This window comes from Triticum dicoccoides, chromosome 2A (assembly GCF_002162155.2).
Source record: "Triticum dicoccoides isolate Atlit2015 ecotype Zavitan chromosome 2A, WEW_v2.0, whole genome shotgun sequence".
Lineage (NCBI taxonomy): Eukaryota > Viridiplantae > Streptophyta > Magnoliopsida > Poales > Poaceae > Triticum > Triticum dicoccoides.
In genome coordinates, this window is record NC_041382.1 from 666083390 (window position 1) to 666110315 (window position 26926).

At 48.2% G+C, this 26926-nt stretch overlaps 2 protein-coding genes across 2 annotated transcripts in view; both read left to right on the plus strand.

Moving 5' to 3' along the window:
* Positions 1 to 21114: 21114 nt before the first annotated feature.
* Positions 21115 to 21712, plus strand: LOC119358066 (early nodulin-like protein 1). The gene is made up of 2 exons (XM_037624781.1): positions 21115 to 21188; positions 21292 to 21712. The coding sequence occupies exons 1-2, from the start codon at positions 21115 to 21117 to the stop codon at positions 21710 to 21712; spliced, it is 495 nt and encodes a 164-aa protein (XP_037480678.1).
* Positions 21713 to 25635: 3923 nt separating this feature from the next.
* LOC119359800 (GDSL esterase/lipase At1g33811-like) overlaps positions 25636 to 26926 on the plus strand; it is a 2835-nt gene continuing 1544 nt past the window's right edge. The window contains exons 1-3 of the mRNA XM_037625885.1: positions 25636 to 25929; positions 26449 to 26582; positions 26676 to 26897. Coding sequence (XP_037481782.1) covers positions 25662 to 25929; positions 26449 to 26582; positions 26676 to 26897 — 624 coding nt within the window. The 5' untranslated portion in view covers positions 25636 to 25661. The remainder of the gene's footprint in view (positions 25930 to 26448; positions 26583 to 26675; positions 26898 to 26926) is intronic.

Consider the following 26926-nt stretch of genomic DNA (forward strand, 5'->3'; position numbering starts at 1 on the left):
TGGCCAAGGAGTGTTGGTGAGTTGGCTGACCATAGCACTGCCGCACTCCACCTGTTCCCCGTCAACTACCTTTGGCTTCGCACTGAAGGTCTTGAGCCATAAGCCGGAGTGTGGGGGATTCAGGGGAAGGCCTCGCGTGTAATGATAAACGCCAAGACATGGAGGATAGAGTCTGGGGCAAGATCATGAAAATCTAGCCTGTAATAAAACATTAGCCCTCAGACGAAGGGGTGAAGAGCGAACCCTAACCCCCGGAGGAAGTGGGAGATAAATACAACCCTCTCACCGGATCTGGGGGTTGGAATAACCTGTCCTTGAGCAGGAAGCCGGTGGTGGACCTCTGTGGTCAAATATCTGGCCGCCCGAAGCTTTGCGATATCCTCCTCTGTAACGGAGGAAGCCACCCATCGGCCTTGGGAGCTGGACCCGGACATGATGGGAAGGCTGGAAGCAATGAAATCGAAACCTTGGGTGCTGGAACTCGGGGTTGGGGAGGCTGAGGAGAAGTTGGCATAAAAAAGACGGCCATTGGTTCCTTTATAAAGGCCTCCGGTATTGAACTCCTCCTCCTAAGCCTAAGAACCTGCCTATTCCTAAGGAATCTTTCTCGCAGGACGGTTGGGTTACCCACGCTCTTATTGATGAAAATCCCGCAATAAGGGGGCACGATCCCTACTTCGACAAGACGTGTCAATAAAAACCACGCCCCGAAACGTGGAACGGCGGGACGGGAAACGGTTCGAAATGAAGGCCGTGAAGGCGTGACGTCACATTACTGAAGTTACCAGCAGATTGGATTCATGAAAGTGTTATACTCTTTATGGCTGTGTGTTACAGGTCCGGACATGATCAATTTGTCCGAAGACTATTTTTGGAGTTCGGAAGGAGGAACCCGCCTTGCAATGCCGAAGACAGCACTATGCGCCGGATACCTTGTCATTGAAGCCGGGTTCTGTTGGAAATATGCCCTAGAGGCAATAATAAATTGATTATTATTATATTTCCTTGTTCATGATAATCGTTTATTATCCATGCTAGAATTGTATTGATAGGAAACTCAGTTGCATGTGTGGATACATAGACAACACCATGTCCCTAGTAAGCCTCTAGTTGACTAGCTCGTTGATCAATAGATGGTTACGGTTCCCTGACCATGGACATTGGATGTCGTTGATAACGGGATCACATCATTAGGAGAATGATGTGATGGACAAGACCCAATCCTAAGCCTAGCACAAAGATCGTGTAGTTCGTATGCTAAAGCTTTACTAATGTCAAGTATCATTTCCTTAGACCATGAGATTGTGCAACTCCCGGATACCGTAGGAATACTTTGGGTGTGCCAAACGTCACAACGTAACTGGGTGGCTATAAAGGTACACTACAGGTATCTCCGAAAGTGTCTGTTGGGTTGGCACGAATCGAGACTGGGATTTGTCACTCCGTGTAAACGGAGAGGTATCTCTGGGCCCACTCGGTAGGACATCATCATAATGTGCACAATGTGACCAAGGAGTTGATCACGGGATGATGTGTTGCGGAACGAGTAAAAGAGACTTGCCGGTAACGAGATTGAACAAGGTATCAAGATACCGATGATCGAATCTCGGGCAAGTACAATATCGATAGACAAAGGGAATTGTATACGGGATTGATCGAATCCTCGACATCGTGGTTCATCCGATGAGATCATCGTGGAACATGTGGGAACCAACATGGGTATCCAGATCCCGCTGTTGGTTATTGACCGGAGAACGTCTAGGTCATGTCTGCATGGTTCCCGAACCCGTAGGGTCTACACACTTAAGGTTCGATGATGCTAGGGTTATAAGGAATGGATATACATGGTTACCGAATGTTGTTCGGAGTCCCGTATGAGATCCCGGACATCACGAGGAGTTCCAGAATGGTCCGGAGGTAAAGATTTATATATGGGAAGTCCTGTTTTGGTCACCGGAAAAGTTTCGGGTTGTATCGGTAACGTACCGGGACCACCGGGAGGGTCCCGGGGGTCCACCAAGTGGGGCCACCAGCCCCGAAGGCTTGCATGGGCCAAGAGTGGTAAGGGACCAGCCCCTGAGTGGACTGGTGCGCCTCCCACAAGGCCCAAGGCGCAGCTAGGAGGAGAAGGGGGAAACCCTAGGCACAGATGGGCCTAAGGCCCACCCTAGGGCGCGCCCCCCTTTCCCATCTAGGGTTGCCGCCCCCCCTAGGGGTGGGAACCCTAGAGGGGGCGCACCCTCCTCCCCTCCTCCTATAAATAGTGGGGGCTTTGGGCTGCCCAAGACACGCAATTTGATCTCTCCCTGGCGCAGCCCTACCACTCTCCTCCTCGTCTCTTGCGGTGCTTGGCGAAGCCCAGCTGGAGTACCACGCTCCTCCACCACCACCACGCCATTGTGCTGCTGCTGGATGGAGTCTTCCTCAACCTCTCCCTCTCTCCTTGCTGGATCAAGGCATGGGAGACGTCACCGGGCTGTACGTGTGTTGAACGCGGAGGTGCCGTCCGTTCGGCACTAGGATCTCCGGTGATTTGGATCATGACGAGTACGACTCCTTCAACCCCATTCTCTTGAACGCTTCCACATAGCAATCTACAAGGGTATGTAGATCCACTCTCCTTCCCCTTGTTGCTAGTTTCTCCATAGATCGATCTTGGTGACACGTAGGAAAATTTTGAATTTCTGCTACGTTACCCAGCAGTGGCATCATGAGCTAGGTCTATTGCGTAGATTCTATGCACGAGTAGAACACAAAGTAGTTGTGGGCGTTGATTTTGTTCAATATGCTTACCGTTACTAGTCCAATCTTGATTCGGCGGCATTGTGGGATGAAGCGGCCCGGACCGACCTTACACGTACTCTTACGTGAGACTGGTTCCACCGACTGACATGCACTAGTTGCATAAGGTGGCTAGCGGGTGTCTGTCTCTCCCACTTTAATCGGATCGGATTCGATGAAAATGGTCCTTATGAAGGGTAAATAGCAATTGGCATATCACGTTGTGGTTTTTTGCGTAGGTAAGAAACGTTCTTGCTAGAAACCCATAGCAGCCACGTAAAACATGCAAACAACAATTAGAGACGTCTAACTTGTTTTTGCAGGGTATGCTACGTGATGTGATATGGCCAAGAAGAATGTGATGAATGATATGTGATGTATGAGATTGATCATGTTCTTGTAATAGGAATCACGACTTGCATGTCGATGAGTATGACAACCGGCAGGAGCCATAGGAGTTGTCTTAATTTATTTATGACCTACGTGTCAACATAAACGTCATGTAATTACTTTACTTTATTGCTAACCGTTAGTTGTAGTAGTAGAAGTAATAGTTGGCGAGACAACTTCATGAAGACACGATGATGGAGATCATGATGATGGAGATCATGGTGTCATGCCGGTGACGATGATGATCTTGGAGCCCCGAAGATGGAGATCAAAAGGAGCAAAGTGATGATGGCCATATCATGTCACTATTTGATTGCATGTGATGTTTATCATGTTTTTGCATCTTGTTTACTTAGAACGACGGTAGTAAATAAGATGATCCCTCATAATAATTTCAAGAAAGTGTTCCCCCTAACTGTGCACCGTTGCGACAGTTTGTTGTATTGAAGCACCACGTGATGATCGGGTGTGATAGATTCTGACGTTCACATACAACGGGTGTAAGACAGATTTACACACGCGAAACACTTAGGTTAACTTGACGAGCCTAGCATGTACAGACATGGCCTCGGAAAACAAGAGACCGAAAGGTCGAGCATGAGTCGTATGGTAGATACGATCAACATGAAGATGTTCACCGATGATGACTAGTCCGTCTCACGTGATGATCGGACACGGCCTAGTTGACTCGGATCATGTAATCACTTAGATGACTAGAGGGATGTCTATCTGAGTGGGAGTTCATTAGATGAACTTGATTATCCTGAACATAGTCAAAAGGTATTCGCAAATTATGTCGTAGCTCGCGCTTTAGTTCTACTGTTTAGATATGTTCCTAGAGAAAATTTAGTTGAAAGTTGATAGTAGCAATTATGCGGACTAGGTCCATAAACTGAGGATTGTCCGCATTGCTTCATAGAAGGCTTATGTCCTTAATGCACCGCTCAGTGTGCTGAACCTCGAACGTCGTCTGTGGATGTTGCGAACATCTGACATACACATTTTGATAACTACGTGATAGTTCAGTTAAACGGTTTAGAATTGAGGCACCGAAAATGTTTTTGAAACGTCGCGGAACATATGAGATGTTTCGAGGGCTGAAATTGGGATTTCAGGCTCGTGCCCACGTCAAGAGGTATAAGACCTCCAACGATTTTCTTAGCCTGCAAACTAAGGGAGAAAAGCTCAATTATTGAGCTTGTGCTCAGATTGTCTGAGTACAACAATCACTTGAATCGAGTGGGAGTTGATCTTCCAAATGAAATAGTGATGTTTCTCCAAAGTCATTACCACCAAGCTGCTAGAGCTTCGTGATGAACTATAATATATCAGGGACATATATGATGATCCTTGAGATATTCGCGATGTTTGACACCACAAAAGTAGAAATCAAGAAGGAGCATCAATTGTTGATGGTTGGTGAAACCACTAGTTTCAAGAAGGGCAAGGGCAAGAAGGGATACTTCATGAAACGGCAAATCAGCTGCTGCTCTAGTGAAGAAACCCAAAGTTGAACCCAAGCCCGAGACTAAGTGCTTCTGCAATAAGGGGAACAGCCACTGGAGCAGAATTGCCCTAGATACTTGGTAGATGAGAAGGCTGGCAAGGTCGATAGAAGTATATTGGATATACATTGTGTTAATGTGTAATTTACTAGTACTCCTAGTAGCACCATGGTATTAGATACCGGTTCGGTTGCTAAATGTTAGTAAACTCAAAATAAAAGGTTGCGGAGTAAATGGAGACTAGCTAAAGATGAGCTGGCGATATGTGTTGGAAGTTTTTCCCAAGCTTGATGTGATCAAGCATCGCACGCTCCCTCTACCATCGAGATTGGTGTTTGCGTTGAGCATAGACATGATTGGATTATGTCTATCGCAATACGGTTATTCATTTAAGGAGAATAATGGTTACTCTGTTTATTTGAATAATACCTTCAATGGTCTTGCATCTAAAATGAATGGTTTATTGAATCTCGATCGTAGTGATACACATGTTCATGCCAAAATATATAAGATAATAATGATATTACCACATACTTGTGGCACTGTAATTTGAGTCATATTGGTATAAAATGCATGAAGAAGCTCCATGTTGATGGATCTTTGGACTCACTTGATTTTGAATCACTTGAGACATGCGAACCATGCCTATTGGTATATATGCATGAAGAAACTCCATGCAAATGGACCGTTTGGACTCACTTGATTTTGGAATACTTGAGACATGCAAATCCTACCACATGGGCAAGATGACTGAAAGCCTCGTTTTCAGTAAAATGGAACTAGAAAGCAACTTGTTGGAAGTAATACATTTTGATGTCTGCAGTCCATTGAGTGCTGAGGTGTGTAGTGGATATCGTTATGTTCTTACTTCACAGATGATTTGAGTAGATGTTGAGTATATTTACTTGATGAATCACGAGTCTGAATTATTGAAAGGTTCAAGTAATTTCAGGGTGAAGTTGAAAGATCGTCGTGACAAGAGGATAAAAGATCTATGATATGATCTTAGAGATGAATATTTGAATTACGAGTTTGGCACAGAATTAAGACATTGTGGAAATTGTTTCACAACTAATACAGCCTGGAACACCATAGTGTGATGGTGTGTCCGAACATCATAACTGCACCCTATTGGATATGATGCATACCATGATGTCTCTTATCGAATTACCAAGATAGTTTATGGGTTAGGCATTAGAGACAACCACATTCACCTTAAATAGGGCACCATGTAATTCCGATGAGATGACACCGTATGAACTATGGTTTAGAGAAACCTAAGCTGTCATTTCTTAAAAGGTTTGGGGCTACGACGCTTATGTGAAAAAGTTTCAGGCTGATAAGCTCAAACCCAAAGCGGATGAATGCATCTTCATAGAATACCTAAAACAGTTGGGTATACCTCTTGTCTCAGATCCGAAAGCAATAGGGATTGTTTCTAGAATCGGGTCCTTTCTCGAGGAAAAGTTTCTCTCGAAAGAATTGAGTGGGAGGATGGTGGAGACTTGATGAGGTTATTGAACCGTTACTTCAACTAGTGTATAGCAGGGCACAAAGAGTTGTTCCTGTGGCACCTACACCAATTAAAGTGGAAGCTTATGATATTGATCATGAGACTTCGGATCAAGTCACTCCCAAACCTCGTAGGATGACAAGGATGCGTACTACTTCAGAGTGGTACGTAATCCTGTCTTGGAAGTCATGTTGCTAGACAACAATGAGCCTATGAGCTATGGAGAAGCGATGGTGGGCCCAGATTTCGATGAATGGCTCGAGGCCATAAAATCCGAGAGAGGATCCATGTATGAAAACAAAGTGCAGACTTTGGCAGAACGGCTCGATGGTTGTGAGGCTGTTGAGTACAGATGGATTTTAAAAGGAAGACGGACAATGATGGTAAATGTCACCATTAAGAAAGATTGACTTGTCGTTAAGATGTTTCCCGACAAGTTCAAGGAGTTGACTACGATGAGACTTTCTCACACGTAGCGATGCTAAAAGTCTGTTGGAATTATGTTAGCAGTTACTACATTATTTATGAAATCTTGCAGATAGGATGTCAAAACATTGTTTCCTCGGTGATTTTCTTGAGGAAAGGTTGTATGAGATACAACCAGAAGGTTTTGTCAATCCTGAAAAATGCTAACAAGTATGCAAAGCTCCAGCAATCCTTCTAAGGACTGGAGTAGGCATCTCGGAGTTGGAATGTACGCTTTGATGAGATGATCAAAGATTTTGGGTTTATACAAAGTTTATGAGAAACTTGTATTTCCAAAGAAGTGAGTGGGAGCACTATAGAATTTCTGATGAGTATATGTTATTGACATATTGTTGATCAGAAATGATGTAGAATTTCTGGAAAGCATATAGGGTTATTTGAAAAGTGTTTTTCAATGTAAAACCTGGATTAAGCCACTTGAACATTGAGCATCAAGATCTATAAGGATAGATCAAAACGCTTAATGGTACTTTCAAATGAGCACATACCTTGACATGACCTTGAACGTGTTCAAGATGGATCAGTCAAAGAAGGAGTTCTTGCCTGAGTTGTAAGGTATGAAGTTAAGACTTAAAGCTCGACCACGGCAGAATAGAGAGAAAGGACGAAGGTCGTCCCCTATGCTTAGACATAGGCTCCATAGTATGCTATGCTGTGTACCGCACCTGATGTGTGCCTTGCCACATGTCCGGCAAGAGGGTACAAAGGTGATCAAGGAGTGGATCACCAGACAGCGGTCAAAATTGTCCTTGGAGAAAATAAGGACATGTTTCTCGATTATGGAGGTGATAAAGAGTTCGGCGTAAGGGTTATGTCGATGCAAGCCTTAACACCTATCCGAATGACTCTGAGTAGCAAACCGGATACGTATAGTGGAGCAACCATTTGGAATAGCTCCAAGTGGAACGTGGTAGCAGCATCTACGATATGACATAGAGATTTGTGAAGTACATATGGATCTGAATGTTGCAGACCCGTTGACTAAAACCTCTCTCACAAGAAAAACATGATCAAACCCAGAACTCATTGAGTCTTAATCACATGATGATGTGAACTAGTTTAGTGACACTAGTAAACTCTTTGGATGATGGTCACATGGCGATGTGACCTGTGAGTGTTAATCACATGGTGATGTGAACTAGATTATTGACTCTAGTGCAAGTGGGAGACTGTTGGAAATATGCCCTAGAGGCAATAATAAATTGATTATTATTATATTTCCTTGTTCATGATAATCGTTTATTATCCATGCTAGAATTGTATTGATAGGAAACTCAGTTACATGTGTGGATACATAGACAACACCATGTCCCTAGTAAGCCTCTAGTTGACTAGCTCGTTGATCAATAGATGGTTACGGTTTCCTGACCATGGACATTGGATGTCGTTGATAACGGGATCACATCATTAGGAGAATGATGTGATGGACAAGACCCAATCCTAAGCCTAGCACAAAGATCGTGTAGTTCGTATGCTAAAGCTTTACTAATGTCAAGTATCATTTCCTTAGACCATGAGATTGTGCAACTCCCGGATACCGTAGGAATACTTTGGGTGTGCCAAACATCACAACGTAACTGGGTGGCTATAAAGGTACACTACAGGTATCTCCGAAAGTGTCTGTTGGGTTGGCACGAATCGAGACTGGGATTTGTCACTCCGTGTAAACGGAGAGGTATCTCTGGGCCCACTCGGTAGGACATCATCATAATGTGCACAATGTGACCAAGGAGTTGATCACAGGATGATGTGTTGCGGAACGAGTAAAAGATATTTGCCGGTAACGAGATTGAACAAGGTATCAAGATACCGACGATCGAATCTCAGGCAAGTACAATACCGATAGACAAAGGGAATTGTATACGGGATTGATCGAATCCTCGACATCATGGTTCATCCGATGAGATCATCGTGGAACATGCGGGAACCAACATGGGTATCCAGATCCCGCTGTTGGTTATTGACCGGAGAACGTCTAGGTCATGTCTGCATGGTTCCCGAACCCGTAGGGTCTGCACACTTAAGGTTCGATGACGCTAGGGTTATAAGGAATAGATATACATGGTTACCGACTGTTGTTCGGAGTCCCGGATGAGATCCCAGATATCACGAGGAGTTCCGAAATGGTCCGGAGGTAAAGATTTATATATGGGAAGTCCTGTTTTGGTCACCGGAAAAGTTTCGGGTTGTATCGGTAACGTACCGGGACCACCGGGAGGGTCCCGGGGGTCCACCAAGTGGGGCCACCAGCTCCGGAGGCTTGCATGGGACAAGAGTGGTAAGGGGACAACCCCTGAGTGGGCCGGTGCGCCTCCCACAAGGCCCAAGGCGCAGCTAGGAGGAGAAGGGGGAAACCCTAGGCACAGATGGGCCTAAGGCCCACCCTAGGGCGCGCCCCCTCTCCCCCTCTTGGCCGCCCCCCTTTCCCATCTAGGGCTGCCGCCCCCCCTAGGGGTGGAAACCCTAGAGGGGGCGCACCCTCCTCCCCTCCTCCTATAAATAGTGGGGGTTTTGGGCTGCCCAAGACACGCGATTTGATCTCTCCCTGGCGCAGCCCTACCTTTCTCCTCCTCGTCTCTTGCGGTGCTTGGCGAAGCCCAGCTGGAGTACCACGCTCCTCCACCACCACCACGCCGTTGTGCTGCTGCTGGATGGAGTCTTCCTCAACCTCTCCCTCTCTCCTTGCTGGATCAAGGCATGGGAGACGTCACCGGGCTATACGTGTGTTGAACGCGGAGGTGCCGTCCGTTCGGCACTAGGATCTTCGGTGATTTGGATCACGACGAGTACGACTCCTTCAACCCCGTTCTCTTGAACGCTTCCGCATAGCGATCTACAAGGGTATGTAGATCCACTCTCCTTCCCCTTGTTGCTAGTTTCTCCATAGATCGATCTTGGTGACACGTAGGAAAATTTTGAATTTCTGCTACGTTACCCAGCAGGTTCAAGGGCTATTGAGGGAGTCCTGGACTAAGGGGTCCTCGGGCGTCCGGCCTGTTGCCATGGGCCGGACTGATGGGCTGTGAAGATACGAAGACCGAAGACTGCACCTGTGTCTGGATGGGACTCTCCTTGGCGTGGAAGGCAAGCTTGGCGATGAAATATGTAGATTCCCTTCTTTTTAACCGACCTTGTGTAACCCTAGATCCTACCGGTGTCTATATAACTGGAGGACTTAGTCCGGATAGCATATACTCAATACCGTAGTCATACAGGCTAGACTTCTAGGGTTTTAGCCATTACGATCTCGTGGTAGATCAACTCTTGTAATACTCATATTCATCAAGATCAATTGTCGGTGTCAAAACCCACGGATCTCGGGTAGGGGGTCCCGAACTATGCGTCTAGGCCGGATGGTAACTGGAGGCGAGGGACACGAAGTTTTACCCAGGTTCGGGCCCTCTCGATGGAGGTAAAACCCTACATCCTGCTTGATTAATATTGATGATATGGGTAGTACAAGAGTAGATCTACCACAAGATCGAAGAGGCTAAACCCTAGAAGCTAGCCTATGGTATGATTGTTGATGTGTACCTTGTCCTACGGACTAAAACCCTCCGGTTTATATAGACACCGGATGGGGTTAGGGTTACATAGAGTCGGTTACAATGGTAGGAGATCTACATATCCGTATCGCCAAGCTTGCCGTCCACGCCAAGGAAAGTCCCTTCCGGACACGGGACGGAGTCTTCAATCTTGTATCTTCATAGTCCAACAGTCCGGCCAAAGGATATAGTCCGGCTGTCCGGACACCCCCTAATCCAGGACTCCCTCAGTAGCCCCTGAACCAGGCTTCAATGACGATGAGTCCAGCGCGCAGATTGTCTTCGGCATTGCAAGGCGGGTTCTCCTCCAAATTCCGTGTACCTGTTTGAATAAAGTCCGGTTTCTTGTAGATGTTGCGCTCCTTGGCTTCTACGCCCAATAATGGCCACTTCCCACGTGTCAAACGAATATGAAAAGTCTGAGTGTTTTTACATTCACACCCCTAGCCGCGTAAATGAGCTGCCCTATTTAAGGGGACGAGGATTTAGATCCAATCCACACCTTCTCCCCTCCGCGAGTGTTCATCAGAGTGCATCCGACAAAGGTCCATTCCACCATGGCCAGCCGTCGCAACTCCTCCCCTCGCCCTTCCAGCCCTAAGCCTGGATATTGGGAGAGATGTTCCATCCCGCATAGCGAGCTAGTGACACTCCAGACCAAGGGATTTCTCCCCCCGGCCTATATGGTCCCGGTTTGAGCCGGTCTTGCCGTCTACAACGGCGGAGAGCAAGCAGAGAATGCCCCTAATCCCTCCAAAGGAGAGCGGGTGTGCCTCATCCCTTACTTAATAAGGGGGCTCGGATTTCCAATCCATCCATTTGTCCGGGGGTTGCTGGAGTTCTACGGCCTCCAACTACATAATCTCACGCCTGCCTCAGCACTGCATATCGCAGGCTTTGTAGCCCTTTGCGAGCTGTTCTTGGGTGTCGAAGCTCATTTCGGACTGTGGAAGGAGCTATTTTGCCTCGTGCCCCGTTCCAAGAAGGGGTCAATGTATCAAGTGGGCGGAGCCGAAGTGTGGCGCATCGCCGGGACCAGATATCTGTCCGGAACCCCAAAGAAGGCGTCCAAAGACTGGCCCTCGGAGTGGTTTTATATAGAAGACATCCCGCTGCCGGATCCTGTCCGGATCGGCCTCCCTGAATTCAACAGTGCTCCCTTAAAGAAGCACCTAAGCTGGAGCCCACGGAGCCCTTAGAGGGGAGGTGACAGGGACATCATTTACCTGATGGGCCGAATAAGATTGTTAGCCCATTCCGGAGTAACCATGATCGGGGTTATGGCCGAATGCATTATGCGGGGGGTGCAGCCGCTTCAGTATAGAAGCCACCCCATGTGGGACTTCAACGGGGAGGACGACGCCACCCGCTACAGCCGTAAGGGGCCAGATTCAGCTGCCGCTCTACTAAAGATCTTGTCCACTTTGTATAAGGGAGAAGAGGAGGAATTTCTCCGCGTCAACCCTCAGGGTGGATTCTCCATGCACAATCACCCAAGCTGGGTAAGCGGCCATATTTACTTGTCCATCCATTTTGTATTCCCATTGTTAAATATTCAGTCTGACGACTTCAACGCAAGAACTGTGTCGGGCTGTTAAGGAAATAAGCAGCCCTCCTCCACAACCCGAGGACCCAGGACGGTCCCTCGACCCGGCCTCCCAAAAGGATCCGGACATATCTGTGGAGCTGATTGATGGAGTGTTCCATCAATTGAGCAAGGACAACGCCTTGGTAGCCATTATGGCCGATTACCCAGGGCTAATCCTGACCCCCCCCCCCCCAGGTACCTGAGATTGAAGTCCCAGTACCCCGTATAGGTGTCCGCCCACTCGTGTTCAGTTCCTTGATTGCAACCGAACTTTGCAGGGGAGGTATTTAAGGCAGAAGGCCGAACCTGCAGCGACAAGCCAACGAGGGGCCGTAGGGCCCCGCGGGCAGAAAAGAAGTGCAGTCCGGACCAAGGCGTCAGCGCAAAGGTATGGCACGCCCCCTTATCCCAGGTGTTATACCTTCGAGGCATATTGACACTCGCGCTCTTTTCAGGACAAAGAGACCTCGCCGGACTACATCCGGAGAGGCTGCCAATTGCGCCTCCACCAGCCAGGCTCCAAAGCCTGGTCAGGAGGCGGAGGCGAACGCAAGGCACGCGCCAGACGCTCCTCCGACGGAGGATGTGGACGGGTTGTCTTCCACCAACTCTGAGGTGGAGAGTGCCATGAACCATAGGCGTCGTTGGACAATTCTCCGCGGCACTTGTTTCTCCCAAGGGGCGTTAGATGCCTTCAACTCGGGAGATGCGTATCTCCGTGCCGCTCAAAATGGTCTAGCCAGAGCCACGGAGCAGTATGTAAAATACATACGGGTAAGAAAATTCTGGTAATTATATGTATATACCAGTAGCCCTCGAGACTTGAAACAGTTAGAATAACTGATTTAAGGATCATTTGTGATGCAGGTTCTTACAGAAAAGAATTCCCTACTGTCCAAGGAGCTGGAAGAGTGCAAAGCCCAACTTGAGGCCGCACTAGCCGCGGCAGGGGAGCCCAAGGAGACCCCCTCTGGTAATATACACTTCGAAAGATAAGTATTTTGCGAAGCACGGCTTTGGTGCGAATCTAACAAATGAAATTGCAGGTGGCGCCGGATTGAATCCGAAAAGGCAACACCTCCTACGCCAGCTAAAGGCTGGTGAGAAGGTGCTGACAAAGGTGAGGCGGGAGAAGAACGATCTCCAAGATGCCAACACCAAGCTGGGCGTCGAGCTGAAAGATGTTCGTGCCCAGCTGTCAGACTCCGTGAAGGATAATCAGCGGCTTCGGCGCGGCATATTTAGTAAGTGCTTGAACGAACCTTTGAAAGAAAGTTCGGCGGGGAAGTTAACTAACAGAGCAATGTCTGTAGGTGTGCTAACAGGTCGTCCTGCAGAGGAGATGCCCGGTTCTATGGGTGACCTTCTTCCCGAGCTCTCGCAACTACTCGATCGAGTTCGGCAGGCGATGCAAGGCGTCGCCCAGGCCCTGTGGCCATCCATCTCCATGCCCGAAGGTCTCAGAGAGCTTGCGGAGAAGCTAAAGGGAGCACGGCGGCGCTTCCGATTGTGGAAGATATCAGCCTGCTGTCAAGGCGCTAGGGAGGCCTGGGCCATGGTGAAGACGCGGTACGCAAAGGCTGACCCCAACCACATGGCCGAGGTCGGTCCTGTAGGGCCCGATGGGAAGGAGATCCTTGTAAGCTTAGTATATGGCCAAGTAGAGTTGGCCGCAAAGTATTCCTAGAAGTACTGTAAATTAGACAGCCTGTTAGATGGTATTGAAGAGGAATTCAACCAGTCAAAATGACTATGTAATTTAATTGACATTTATAATGCCTTCTAGCCGGATTGTAGATCATTTGTCATGGCCGACCTTTTCGCTTCAGCCTCGGGACCTAATGGTCCGGAGTGTGTCCGAATTCCCATGCGGTTATATAGGAACCGGGGAATGCATGGAGACCAGGCGTAGGGGTCATTAGGGCTTGAACAGACAAGTGCCCTACTAGTTATGTTATATTACATGGTTAGTAAGAAACATCTTCCAGGAAGAATAGTTCCGTTAGGGGTTCCTTTCCCTGGGAGGCATGCCCTAAGGTGCATGTCCATGCTGCGAAAAGAAATGCAGGAAAAACATTTGGGGGCGTATAGATAAAAATAAAAAAAGATCATCTTTAGTTCACCGACCGAATATTCCCTTAAGGACGCTAGCTTTCGGCTTCACCCAGTCTGAGGTACATGTCCGGCTGACCCGGTAGTAACAATCACAGAGGTGCTCCCTTTACCACCTAGCCGAACAATCGGGAACGTAGGGGTAAGCACAGGAGCCAGGCAATCCAGCTTGGCCAAAACTTAAGTCATATCGATGCATATAATGGTGAATAAAAGGTACATGTGGAAGTGTGACACATGTGTTGGGCATGGAGCCCGTATGAATAAGCTTCTGTTTAAAGAAGCCCCCAGGTTTAATGAGCGCGGATAGCGCGTCACTTTATGAGCCTTTAGAGGCTATAAAAGAGAGAGAGAGAGGAAGAGAAATGTAAGACAGAAAATATATAAAAAAATGGACAGAGGAAGGAGACGAACACAGAGTCCAGTGCAAGGCATAGAATCTTCAGAGACATGTTGCGTTACATGGGTTTTGCTCGAGTCGGTTATCCGATGCATCCCGCAGGCGGTACGCTCCACCAGCCGGGACTTGGTCAATTATGAAGGGACTCTCCCACTTGGGCTTGAGTTTGTCCTTTTTCTTGTCCGGTAGTCGTAGAACTAATTCGCCAACGTTGTAATTTTTGGCCCGTACTTCTCTGCTTTGGTATCTTCGAGCCTGCTGTTGATAGAATGCGGAACGGGCTTTTGCCACGTCACGCTCCTCCTCCAATGCATCCAAGCTGTCCTGTCGATCGAGTTCGGCTTCTCTTTCTTTGTACATGCACACTCGAGGTGAGTCATGAATTATGTCGCAAGGCAAAACTGCCTCTGCGCCGTACACCATAAAGAATGGTGTGTATCCAGTGGTGTGATGCGGCGTGGTTCGCAGCCCCCAGAGTACGGAGTCGAGCTCCTCTACCTAGTGCGTGTTAGATTCCTTGAGGGACCGCACTAATCTGGGTTTGATTCCGCTCATGATAAGACCATTTGCATGTTCGACCTGGCCGTTAGTTTGTGGGTGATAGACGGAAGCATAATCGAGCTTGATGCCCATGTTTTTACACCAGAGTTTTACCTCGTCGGCCATGAAGTTCATGCCGTTATCAGTGATGATGTTGTGGGGGACGCAGTAACGATGTACAACCCCGGATATAAAGTCTATCACCGGTCTGGATTCGGCCGTCTTAACAGGCTTGGCTTCTATCCATTTGGTAAACTTATCCACCATGACCAGTAAGTATTTTTGCTTGTGGGTTCTGCCTTTAAGGGGTCCAACCATGTCAAGCCCCCAGACCGCGAAGGGCCAAGTAATGAGGATAGTTTGGAGGGCAGTGGGTGGCATGTGGCTTTGGTTTGCAAAGAGCTGGCAACCGGTGCATAATTGGACTAAGTCCTGAGCGTCTGCCCGGGTCGTCGGCCAATAAAAGCCTATACGGAAGGCCTTGCTTACAAGGGACCGGGCTGCAGCGTGATGACCGCCAAGTCCGGCATGAATTTCAGCCAGGAGGTTCCGCCCCTCCTCTTCGGAGATGCACCTTTGAAGGACTCCGGTAGTGCTTTTCTTATAAAGGTCTCCCTCGTGGACTCTATAGGCTTTAGATCGCCGCACTATGCAGCGTGCCTCATTTTGGTCCTCGGGGAGTTCCTGCCTAGTAAGGTAGGCGAGGAATGGTTCTATCCACGGGGCGATGACGGCCATTATTACATGGGCTGAAGATGTTATTTCATTGGCAGAGCCTCCGATTGTGTTAGAATGTCCGGTGTCGGGCAATACGGTTGGGTCCGGGCTGTTATTGTTCGGCTCCCCTTACCATACTACGGATGGCTTGAACAGCCTTTCCAAGACGATGTTGGGGGTACTACATCACGCTTTGCGCCGATGCGTGCCAGGACATCTGCCGCCTGATTATTTTCCCGGGCTATATGGTGAAATTTGAGCCCCTCGAACCGAGCTGACATTTTTAGGACGGCGTTGCGGTAAGCTGCCATTTTTGGATCCTTAGCATCGAAGTCTCCATTTATTTGGGATATTGCGGGGTTCGAGTCCCCGCGCACCTCTAGGCGTTGGATGCCCATGGATACTGCCATCCGGAGACCATGTAAAAGGACCTCATATTCGGCTGCATTGTTGGAGTCCGTGTACATAATCTGTAGTACATATTGAACTGTGTCTCCTGTGGGGGACGTCAAAACGACGCCAGCCCCCAATCCGGCGAACATCTTGGAGCCGTCGAAATGCATGATCCAATTTGAATATGTGTTGTATTCTTTAGGGAGTTCGGCCTCCGACCATTCTGCGATGAAGTCGGCCAAGACTTGCGATTTGATGGCTCGTTGAGGCTTATAAGTTATGTCGAACGGGAGGAGCTCAATGGCCCATTTTGCAATCTGCCCCGTTGCGTCACGGTTGTTTATAATATCGTTCAGTGGTACTTCCGAGGCTACTGTTATTGAACACTCTTGAAAGTAGTGTCGTAGCTTCTAGGACGCCATGAATACCGCGTATGCAATCTTTTGATAATGCGGGTACCGTGATTTGCAGGGAGTGAGGACAGTGGACACGTAGTAGACCGGCTTTTGAAGGGGGAATTTGTGTCCGTCCGCTTCTCGTTCGACGATGAGTACTGCGCTTACAACCTGATGTGTTGCTGCAATGTATAATAGCATTGGTTCACCAATGTTTGGCGCGGCCAGGACTGGGTTTGTTGCCAGTATGGCTTTTATTTCATTGAGTCCGGCCGTGGTTGCATCCATCCATTTGAAGTGTTTGGTGCGCTGAAGGAGGCGGTAAAGGGGTAGGGCCTTTTCTCCCAAGCGGGAGATAAAGCGGCTTAGAGCCGCCACGCATCCGGTTAACTTTTGTATTTGTTTGAGGTCCTTTGGGATATCCAGTTGCGACAGAGCTCGGATCTTGGCTGGATTTGCTTCAATTCCTCTACCGGATACTATGAAGCCCAAGAGCTTTCCGGCTGGAACGCCGAAAACGCATTTTTCCGGGTTGAGCTTGATGTCATATGTTCGGAGGTTATCAAATATGAGCCTCAAGTCGTCTACTAGAGATTCAACATGTCTTGTTTTGACGACCACATCATCTACATATGCCTCCACTGTTTTGCCAATCTGGCTTGCCAGACATGTCTGAATCATGCGCTGATATGTGCGCTGGCGTTTTTGAGCCCGAAGGGCATTGTGTTGAAGCAGAATGGCCCATATGGTGTGATAAATGCCGTTGCGGCTTGGTCTGGTTCTGCCATCTTAATTTGATGGTAGCCAGAATATGTGTCGAGGAAACACAACGAATCGTGTCCTGCGGTAGCGTCGATAATTTGAACAATGCGGGGGAGGGGGAAGGGATCCTTTGGACAAGCTTTGTTAAGGTCTTTAAAATCAACACACAGGCGCCAGGATTTGTCCTTTTTCGGTACCATCACCAGGTTGGCTAGCCAGTCTGGATGTTTTATATCTCTGATGAATCCGTCCTCCAATAGCTTTGCTAGCTCCTCTCCCATGGCCTATCTCTTAGGTTCGGAAAAACACCGAAGAGCCTGTTTGACAGGTTTGAATCCTGCTTGGATATTTAAGCTGTGCTCGGCCAGCCTGCGTGGGATTCCTGGCATGTCTGAAGGGTGCCAGGCGGAAATGTCCCAATTCTCTCGTAGGAACTCTCTCAATGCGGCGTCGACATCAGGGTTTAACTGTGCCCCGATGGAAGCTGTTTTATTAGGGTCTGTTGGATGGACTTGGAATTTGACTATTTCGTCTGCCGGTTTAAAGGAGGTGGACTTGGATCTTTTGTCGAGTACCACATCGTCCCTATTCACCGTAGAGCGCAGCGCAATTAGCTCCTCAGCCGCTAGGGCTTCGGATAGTGCCTCGAGGGCCAGTGCGGCTGTCTTGTTTTCGGCGCGGAGTGCTATGTCCGGATCACTAGCGAGAGTGATGACCCCGTTAGGCCCGGGCATCTTGAGCTTCATGTACCCGTAATGGGGTATTGCTTGGAAGACTTTAAACGCTTCCCTCCCTAGCAGAGCGTGATAACCGCTGCTGAACGGAGCCACCTGGAACGTGACCTCTTCGGACCTATAATTATCCGGCATGCCGAACACCACATCTAGTGTGACTTTTCCTGTACATCGCGCTTCCCGACTGCGGATTATTCCTCTAAAGGTTGTGCTGCTTCGCTCAATGCGGTTCCAGTCTATTTTCATTTTTTGAAGGGTTTCCTCATAAATGAGGTTCAATCCGCTACCGCCGTCCATGAGTACCTTGGTAAGACGAAAGCCATCCACTATTGGACTGAGGACCAATGCGGCTGGTGCTCGGGCTATTCGGGATTTAGGTTCATCACTCGCATTAAAGGTAATAGCCGTGTCACTCCATGGGTTTATTGTTGCTACTTGGTAGACTTCGGCAAGGCTGTGGAGTGTCCTTTTTCGCATATTATTTGATGTGAAAGTCTCGAAGACTGTTAATACCGTATTGGTGTCTCTGGGGTGGCTTTCTGTGGCCTCCGGAATTAGGAGATTTTCGCCAATTTCGGCCACTTGCTGGAGTATCCAACATGCTCTAAGGTTGTGAGTTGGTGTGGCGTCCTCTGTACTGTGAATTTTACAGGGTCCATTAACCATCCTTCCAGTACGGTTCCATGCCCTGTACACTACTAGGAAAAGGCCTACTAATGGCGCACCTAATTTGGCCATTAATGGCGCATTAGTGGTGCGCCATTAGTGCCACGCCATTAGTATATTTTACTAATGGCGCACCACTGGTGCGCCATTAGTATACTAGATACTAATGGCGCACCATGTGGTGCGCCATTAATATACCATTCGGTGCTCCACTAGTATTCCCTCCAGGTGCGCCACTAATAACCTTACAGGTGCGCCACTAGTAATAAAGGAAGGTGCGCCACTAATAAGGGCTTAATGCGCCACTAGTAATGTATTTCGAAAACAAAAAAATCTAAATTTACAGAAAACAACCTATAAGGAAAAATAATTTAAAAACAAAAAATGAAATAAAATCATAATTTTTATTATAGTAAGAATATTACAATGTCTTTACAGTTTCCAATAAAAGGAAAATTGCAAGGAAATAAAAGAAAATCCTAAAACTAATCTTCTAATCTTTTCTTCTTTTTCTTCACTTTATCCCTGCAAAATGGAACAAAATAAACAGAAACACAAACAAACTATTTATAACATGTCAATACTGTCATTTTTTATGCAGAACTAGATATGAGCATATATTTCCAGAATTACATGGTGTGAATATTGTATGAGTAAGGTTATAATGGAAATGAATTTTGATAGGAGCCCACTTTCAACGAGTATTTATCTCACAGAGCTAGGTAATCAGGGCGTTTACCTTTTGATAATATTATTATACTATACTACCAGTATACTACTCCACTTGGATTTTTTAGATGAGCAGATCTGAGATAGACATATGTTCAAGTGGCTATAGGTAGGCTTGAAGAATTCTCATCGGTTCAAGTGGCTACAGGTAGTCGCACAGCTGGAATATAGACTACTAGTACTATTTGAAAAGAAAACAAGAGCAAATCTGAACGTACTAGTCAGATCCGATCACATTGAGCTAGAAAGAAAATTCATCAGGAAACAGATGGCCGACGACTTACTTGCAGACGTTGAGGATCTCGTTGTGACCGGCGAAGACGCTGCGGAGCGCGTTGCAGACGGACTGCTCACAGTGATAGCTGCCGTGCAGACGGACTGCTCACAGTGATAGCTGCCGCAGATGAACTTGTTGTCCTGCAGGTAGTCCAGCAGCCAGGAATTAAAGATAGGAGGGCTAGAATTGAAAGAACTAACAATTCATGAGTAGGGCAAACATAAACATGCTCAAGTATAAGAAAAAGGAGAACACCCAATTCTATGCAACAACATAGAAAAAAAGGAATAATTTAGCTGATGCATTTGAGCTCATATGCTTTAGAAGTGGTCATACGATGTGTTTAGCATTCCCATACGATGGTGTCCTTTTTTGTTCTTCTAAGGAGCACATACTCTTTGTGGTATTGTGGTTATACTAAGTTACTAACTCACCAGCAAGCAATCTCAAACAAGTATCAGCAAAAAAAAGGGTTACTTACTAAGTCGAAGCCTGTTCTTTAATGTAGCTAAACAAACATATGTTGTGATAGGTAAAATACCCTTTAAAGCAGGACTGATTCCAGAGTCTATGATGTTCACCAATCAACGCGGTGCTCTATATCTATCATTGCGAGAACTGAAAACAGACTATCCGAAAAAAGTACTAGAACACAAGCAGCAACATAGACGGAAAACAGGAATAGTTCAGCCAAATGCAGTTGAGCCAGTTGGCATACAATTCAACAGTTGTTAAGAATCAAATTAAGGGTGTGTGGCATTTCCATATCCTGGTGTATTTATATCTAAAGAACACTAATACTCTGTTTGGTAATATTAAGTTACTAACCGGAAGCCTCTTTTAGTGCAGCTAAACAAATACATGCTCAAATATGTTACCTATTCTCTAGAACAGTGCTGATTCCAAAATAAGCAACGCAAAGCATGTACATTACCCCTAGATGGTATGACCCGAAGGTGAAAAGCACGACATTTGCGTTGACTTGGCCTCTCTGAATAGCCAACTCCTTAACCCACTCTTTCACAATCTGCATTTCAAACATGCATATTGTTCACCAGACGATAAATTACCGAAAGGTAACGCCAACTTGCATATGGCAGGAGGAAACAGCCACCTTGTCAAGCTTCCCCAGCACCTCTTCTTGCCTGGCGGCCTCTTCCTTGCTCTTGTACAGACCCAGCTGGGCCAAAAGCTGCGATTTTGATCAACGAGCAAGGCTTCAATCGGCTCATCTAGTACTTGGTTGAAATAGGAAGGTAAAGAAGACCAGAATATACGAGTTCTGTGGAGTATTTTTTTTTCAGCTCACCATAGAGAATTGGTAGCTGGTAAACTTGGTTGGTGACACATATGATTGTGAAGTTGTTGGTATTTCACCAAGTTTCAGGCTAAAGCTAGACCCGGGTTCTGTCTGAAGTCTGAACTGACAAGTTATAATAAGCTCAAGACTGCAGTGACTTTATTCATCCCTATCCAGTATACTCTACTAGTGCAGATGTGAATTTGTTGTCAAAATTTACTTGGTTGTAAGCGGGAGGTGAAGAACGCCAGAATTATACAACCTGACAGCCCAAGATTCAGATGTTATATGCCGTTCATGTTGCTCAGGGAAACTTGGATCAGAAGTTCAGAACCCAAGATTCAGATGGCATGATGTAGGTGACTCCTAGCTAAATGAGAGCACGCGAGAAACGGCAGGGAGGGAGCGGGTGTTACTTAGCTCACCTGGGAAACGAAGAAGTGGACGGATGCGCGCAGGAGACGACGATACGAAGCGCTCAACTTGGCGGCGCCAGTGGGAATGGCGACCCTAGCGGCTCTGGCGCTGCTTCTGTGCATCTCCATGACCTCCATGGACGGGTGCGCCGCCGCTCAGTACAAGGTGGGCGGGCTGGACGCGTGGGGGGTGCCGCCTTCCAGCAAGCCGGACGTGTATGTGCGGTGGGCCAAGTCCGTCCCCGTCAAGCTCGGCGATGCCCTCTTCTTCCTCTACCCACCCAGCCAGGACAGCGCTGTGCAGCTCACCGCCAAGGCCTTCGCCGCCTGCGACGTGTCCGACCCGCTGCTCAAGCTGGAGGACGGCAACTCCGTCTTCAACCTCACCAAGCCCGGGCGGGCCTACTTCAGCAGCGCCGCCCCGGGGCGCTGCCGCAAGGGCCAGAAGTTCAAGCTGCGATGATACTTGTAAGAAACAGAATCATAGCCTCGGAGCGGCCAACCTGTGGCAATAATCGAATCAGAGCGGCACATCGGTTCGAACCTGCTCCAATTCCTGCGTGCTGTGGAGGTCAGCCTCCAGCGGCCCGTCGAAGGACCGCATAATCGGGAAGCTAGACGAGGATCTGGAAGCCCGGCTATGGCCGTGGCGGCTGGATCTGGGGCCTTGGGGTGGCGGGGAGCTCCTCCTCCTGCAGCTCGGCGGCCTCCACACCCCGGAGCAACGCCCTCGCCGGAGGACGTGGTCACCAGCTCTCCTCTGGATCCGATGAGGAGGGTTGGGGAAGGAGCTCACCACGGCTCCATGCCCTGGATCTGGTGTGAGTGAGGGGGAAGGGGGCTCGCCGTGGTCGGGAGGGAGAGGAATAGGCGGGCGGCCGGGGCTTCCCGATCTAGATCGAAGTCGAGGGAGGTGGGTGGGTGTGTTAGGAGGAAGGGGGAGGGGAGAGAACGTGACTAGAGGGAGGGGATAAGGGGTGATAGCAATGGCGCACTGGTAGGCGTGCGCCATACGTGTAGATAGCAATGGCGCATCTTGTACTAGTGCGCCATTACTAGTTAAAACTAGTAATGGCGCACGGTGGAACAGTGCGCCATTAGTAGTTTTGCAAAAAAAAGGAATAAAAAATATAATAAAAAAATAACATTAGTGGCGCACTTTCCGACAGGTGCGCCATTACTAGTTACAACTAGTAATGGCGCACTGTGTCTGGATGCGCCATTAGTATGTTTGGACAGGCGCACTAGTTCAAAAAAATTGATACTAATGGCGCACCTTGGGCCAGGTGCGCCATTAGTAGTTTCAACTCTAATGGCGTATCAGAAGGTGGTGCGCCATTAGTATATACTAATGGCGCACCGCTTGTCTGGTGCGCCATTAGTGTCAATCCCATCTATAGCCCTTTTTCTAGTAGTGGTAGAGGGTTTTTGCTTTTTAGTGCTTGACCCGGGTGACTGGTGATGATGCACCCTTTTATTTCGGACTCGGTTTGTATTCAGGGCCGGATTGTCCCAACATTTTATTTCGGTTTTCCAGGCGCTTTCCATTGCACAGTATTTTCGTACAATGGACGCCAAGTCAGCGAAGCGTGTAATATCACGGCGACTTATGGCGTTGAGTATTCCCTTGTCCGTGCAATTATTGTAGAAGGTTGAGATTGCGTCTTCCTCGCGGCAGTCCCTTAGCTTGTTCTTAACCAGGAGGAATCTGGCCCAGTAATGATGTACTGTTTCATCGGGTTCTTGCCTGATTTTGGATAGATCGCTTATGTTAGGGTGGGTGGGTGGAATTAAATCCGAAGTCTCACCCCATCTAAGGCTCAGAGGCCGAGGAATTTCCGAACTCAAAAATTTGGATTCCTGGATGTTGTCCAATGAATCCAGCCCGTCGCCTGACTCTAAATTCAGGTCTTGAGTGATATCCTCCCCTCCGCGGGTATCCGGCTTGGAGGGATCGGGAATCCGGACGTAGCGAGTCTTTAAGATAGGTGAAGGGTCGCCGTACTGTCCCTCTACCACGGCAACATGATGGGTGACTTGGGGAGAGTTAATCTCTCTCAGATCGGGTTTAGAACCAATCTGGTCGTAATCCGTGGCGACTCCCAGGACGGCGAAGCGATCCAAGAGCTCGTTTATGGAGGAGAGCTCCATTGGATCTAACTGCTCGGCGAGTTCCGAGCTGACATGAAGATTGTTTTCGATGGCTAGAGAGGTCATCGTCGGCGCAGAAGCCGAACAGGCGGTCATAAGAAAACCACCTAGCCGGAGGGTTTGGCCGACAACCAAAGCTCCCTTAGCAACGGTGTCGTCTTTAAAGACGGGGTGAGGCATCCTTCCTGATGGCGACGACACAGAGGAACTCTCAATGAAAGCACCAATCTCGGTGTCAAAACCGGCGGATCTCGGGTAGGGGGTCCCGAACTGTGCGTCTAGGCCGGATGGTAACAGGAGGCGAGGGACACGAAGCTTTACCCAGGTTCGGGCCCTCTCGATGGAGGTAAAACCCTACGTCCTGCTTGATTAATATTGATGATATGGGTAGTACAAGAGTAGATCTACCACGAGATCGAAGAGGCTAAACCCTAGAAGCTAGCCTATGGTATGATTGTTGATGTGTACCTTGTCCTACGGACTAAAACCCTCCGGTTTATATAGACACCGGATGGGGTTAGGGTTACATAGAGTCGGTTACAATGGTAGGAGATCTACATATCCGTATCGCCAAGCTTGCCTTCCACGCCAAGGAAAGTCCCTTCTGGACACGGGACGGAGTCTTCAATCTTGTATCTTCACAGCCCAATAGTCCGGCCAAAGGATATAGTCCGGCTGTCCGGACACCCCCTAATCCAGGACTCCCTCATCAATCAAGCAGGAAGTAGGGTATTACCTCCATAGAGAGGGCCCGAACCTGGGTAAACATCATGTCCCATGTCTCCTGTTACCATCGACCTTAGACGCACAGTTCAAGACCCCCTACCCGAGATCCGCCGGTTTTGACACCGACAGCTACCAAGTCCGAAGTGGAGAGCTTGACGGCTGGCTCGTGCGAGTGAGCAAATAGGAGAGGACCCCAAGTCTAATCAGGTGTTCGCGCGGAGATGACTACTTCAAATTGTGAAGACATATTCATCAAGGTGAAGTGTTAAAATTATATTGAATATTTATATTAGGCTACAGTTAAGACTTGAAATACATGTAAAGTTAGCTGTTTAAGTCGGACAGGTGTAGCATGGGCTTATTATTATATACTCCGTCTGGTGAAGAGTGTATATCTAGGTTCAAAATTTGTCCACAAAAGAGTGTATTTCTATCTTTTCAATGCACTTTAAAGTAGGAAAAATACTTCTCTCTCTCATTACACGGTAATTAAGACCAATAACAATCTACACATGGTCTTCTTAATTTTTACATGCACTTAACTTATTTGAGGGTGGGTAATTAAAAAGGAGAGAGATAGTGGCTTGCATTTTTCCAATGCATTTTTTACTCAACTCTATAATTTGTTCTAAAATTTCTAGATGTACACTCTTCACCGGACGGAGTGAGTAAGGCAGGATGGGTAGCCAAAATAGAATGCACACAATCTGTTTTTTCGATTGGTCCTTACGTGACTTGTATTTTGTTTTTTATAATATAAATGAGACGCGTATTACCGTGAAAAAAAAAAGAATGCGAACAGCCTGACGAATGCAGGCACGTACCTCTACCTTAGAATTTTACACGCGGACACACTGGTAAACGACAATGCGCTCGGCCTCGACGTAGCTAGCGCCGAGGGCGCGCCGACCACGTCCCGCTCGTCCCCGAGATATTCTATGCACTCCTTCGCAGTGCCAGCTAGGCAGCTCGCCATCCTCGGTGGGACGTCGCGTCTCGGTTTCGGTCCAATTTGTACGTATGCATGCACTCGTCTTCCCAACCGCAACAGGCCACCGGCTCGCAACCGCGCACGGGCTGAAGATCCAAGCCCGGATTACTTTTTTGCACTAGCAGGCGATTTAAAGTTGTTCACTAGTCGCTACCATGAATGCCCTGGCATACAGTATAGTATTAAGAACTTGAGAGTTTATATAAAAAAAGAACTAAGAAGCACTCAGTTTACAATAGTTAGCACGACTGAGAAACACAAGCGGGCAGATGAACCGCTTCTGCGCTACGGAACAAGCAGCATATCCCGTCGGATCACTGACTGAGGCGAAGGATTCCAAGATACTGCCGCGGGTAGCCAATCGCTGCATCTCCTTTTGCTTATCATATTCGTGTATTCTTGGCGCCGTCCCATCGTTCTTGGAATCGTCCTGGGCGCCGGGTGTATATATAGGCATGCTGATACCACGTACCAATGCCCGCTCGTGCCCGCTCGTGTTCGAAACGGAGAGGCGCGAGGTAAGGGGAGCTCCATCGGTCCGATAATGGCCGGCCGCGGCGGGGCGTTCGCGCTCGTTGCGCTGTGCGTGCTCGAGCTCGCGCTGCTAGATGGCGCCGGCGCCGCCGCTGGGGAGCGGCTCGTGCCGGCCATGTTCGTGTTCGGAGACTCGACGGTGGACGTCGGCAACAACAACCAGCTGCCTGGTTGCAAGCCCGAATGCAGGGCCGACTACCCGCAGTACGGCGTCGACCACCCCTCCCATGCGCCCACCGGCCGCTTCAGCAATGGATACAACCTCGCAGACCAGATAGGTACCGTCAAATATTTCTTCCCCCTTCAATTTTAGTTGTAGAGGCTAGCGAAACTGAAAGTCTCGTGTTCTTTGGTGGGGCGACGGTCTAGGTGCTAGGCTTCAAAGCCTTTCAATTCACTTTTCTGAGCCTTTAGTCACTAGAAGCAGACCATGGACGAAAGAGTGGAACCAAAAGAAACCGGACCACACTACTAATGCAAAGGGAGAAAGCCTGGCCGAAAAAAAAATACGTGTGAGCATGTCTAACTCGAACAAGAAAATACCAAAAGCACTGCTCAAGGCTATTTTTTTCCATGATCCATTGAGCAATAACGACCTTTTTGGCGTTCTATATTTTTCCCGAAAAGAGGGATTACCCCTGGTCTCCGTATCAAACGGTGCACACATCCATCTTTTATATACTGTGGTTCATTCACTATTGGCAGAGTAATCATGCAAGACGACCGAGTTGACCAGCTTGCTGTATATGTATATATGTATATACTCCATATAATCATAATGTCTATTTGACGTGCAGCTAAACTACTTGGATTCAACGAGAGCCCACCCGCTTTCCTATCCTTCCCGGCCGGGGGCATCATTCCACGTATGAAAGACGGCATCAACTTTGCATCGGGAGGGTCAGGGCTGCAGAACCAAACGGGCGATCATGTACGCGCACCGGCCTAGACTTTGTTTGCCCCCAACTAAATGGCTCGATTTCTGCATCAGTAACCACGTACGAGGCTGGCTTTCTCTGTGCAGTGCGGGGGAGTCTACAGCATGGCCGACCAACTGGAGGAGTTCAAGTTGGTCGTCATGATGCTGGGGAACGGCTCGTACGACCTCATCTCGAGATCGCTCTTCTTCATCAGCGTCGGCAGCAACGACCTCTTCGAGTACGCCGACGCCAAGAACCCGCCTCCTAACCGCGACGACGCCGCCTTCCTGAAATGCCTCGACGACTCTTACAGGACCTACCTACAGGTGTGACTGCGTGTTTTCCATATATATTA

Bases quoted from the DNA above. Each gene is read 5' to 3' on its own strand.
- LOC119358066 (XM_037624781.1), top strand. From the start codon at position 21,115: ATGTTATATGCCGTTCATGTTGCTCAGGGAAACTTGGATCAGAAGTTC. The intron at 21,189-21,291 runs GTAGGTGACTCC...GGATGCGCGCAG, and splicing joins CAAGATTCAGATGGCATGAT to GAGACGACGATACGAAGCGC.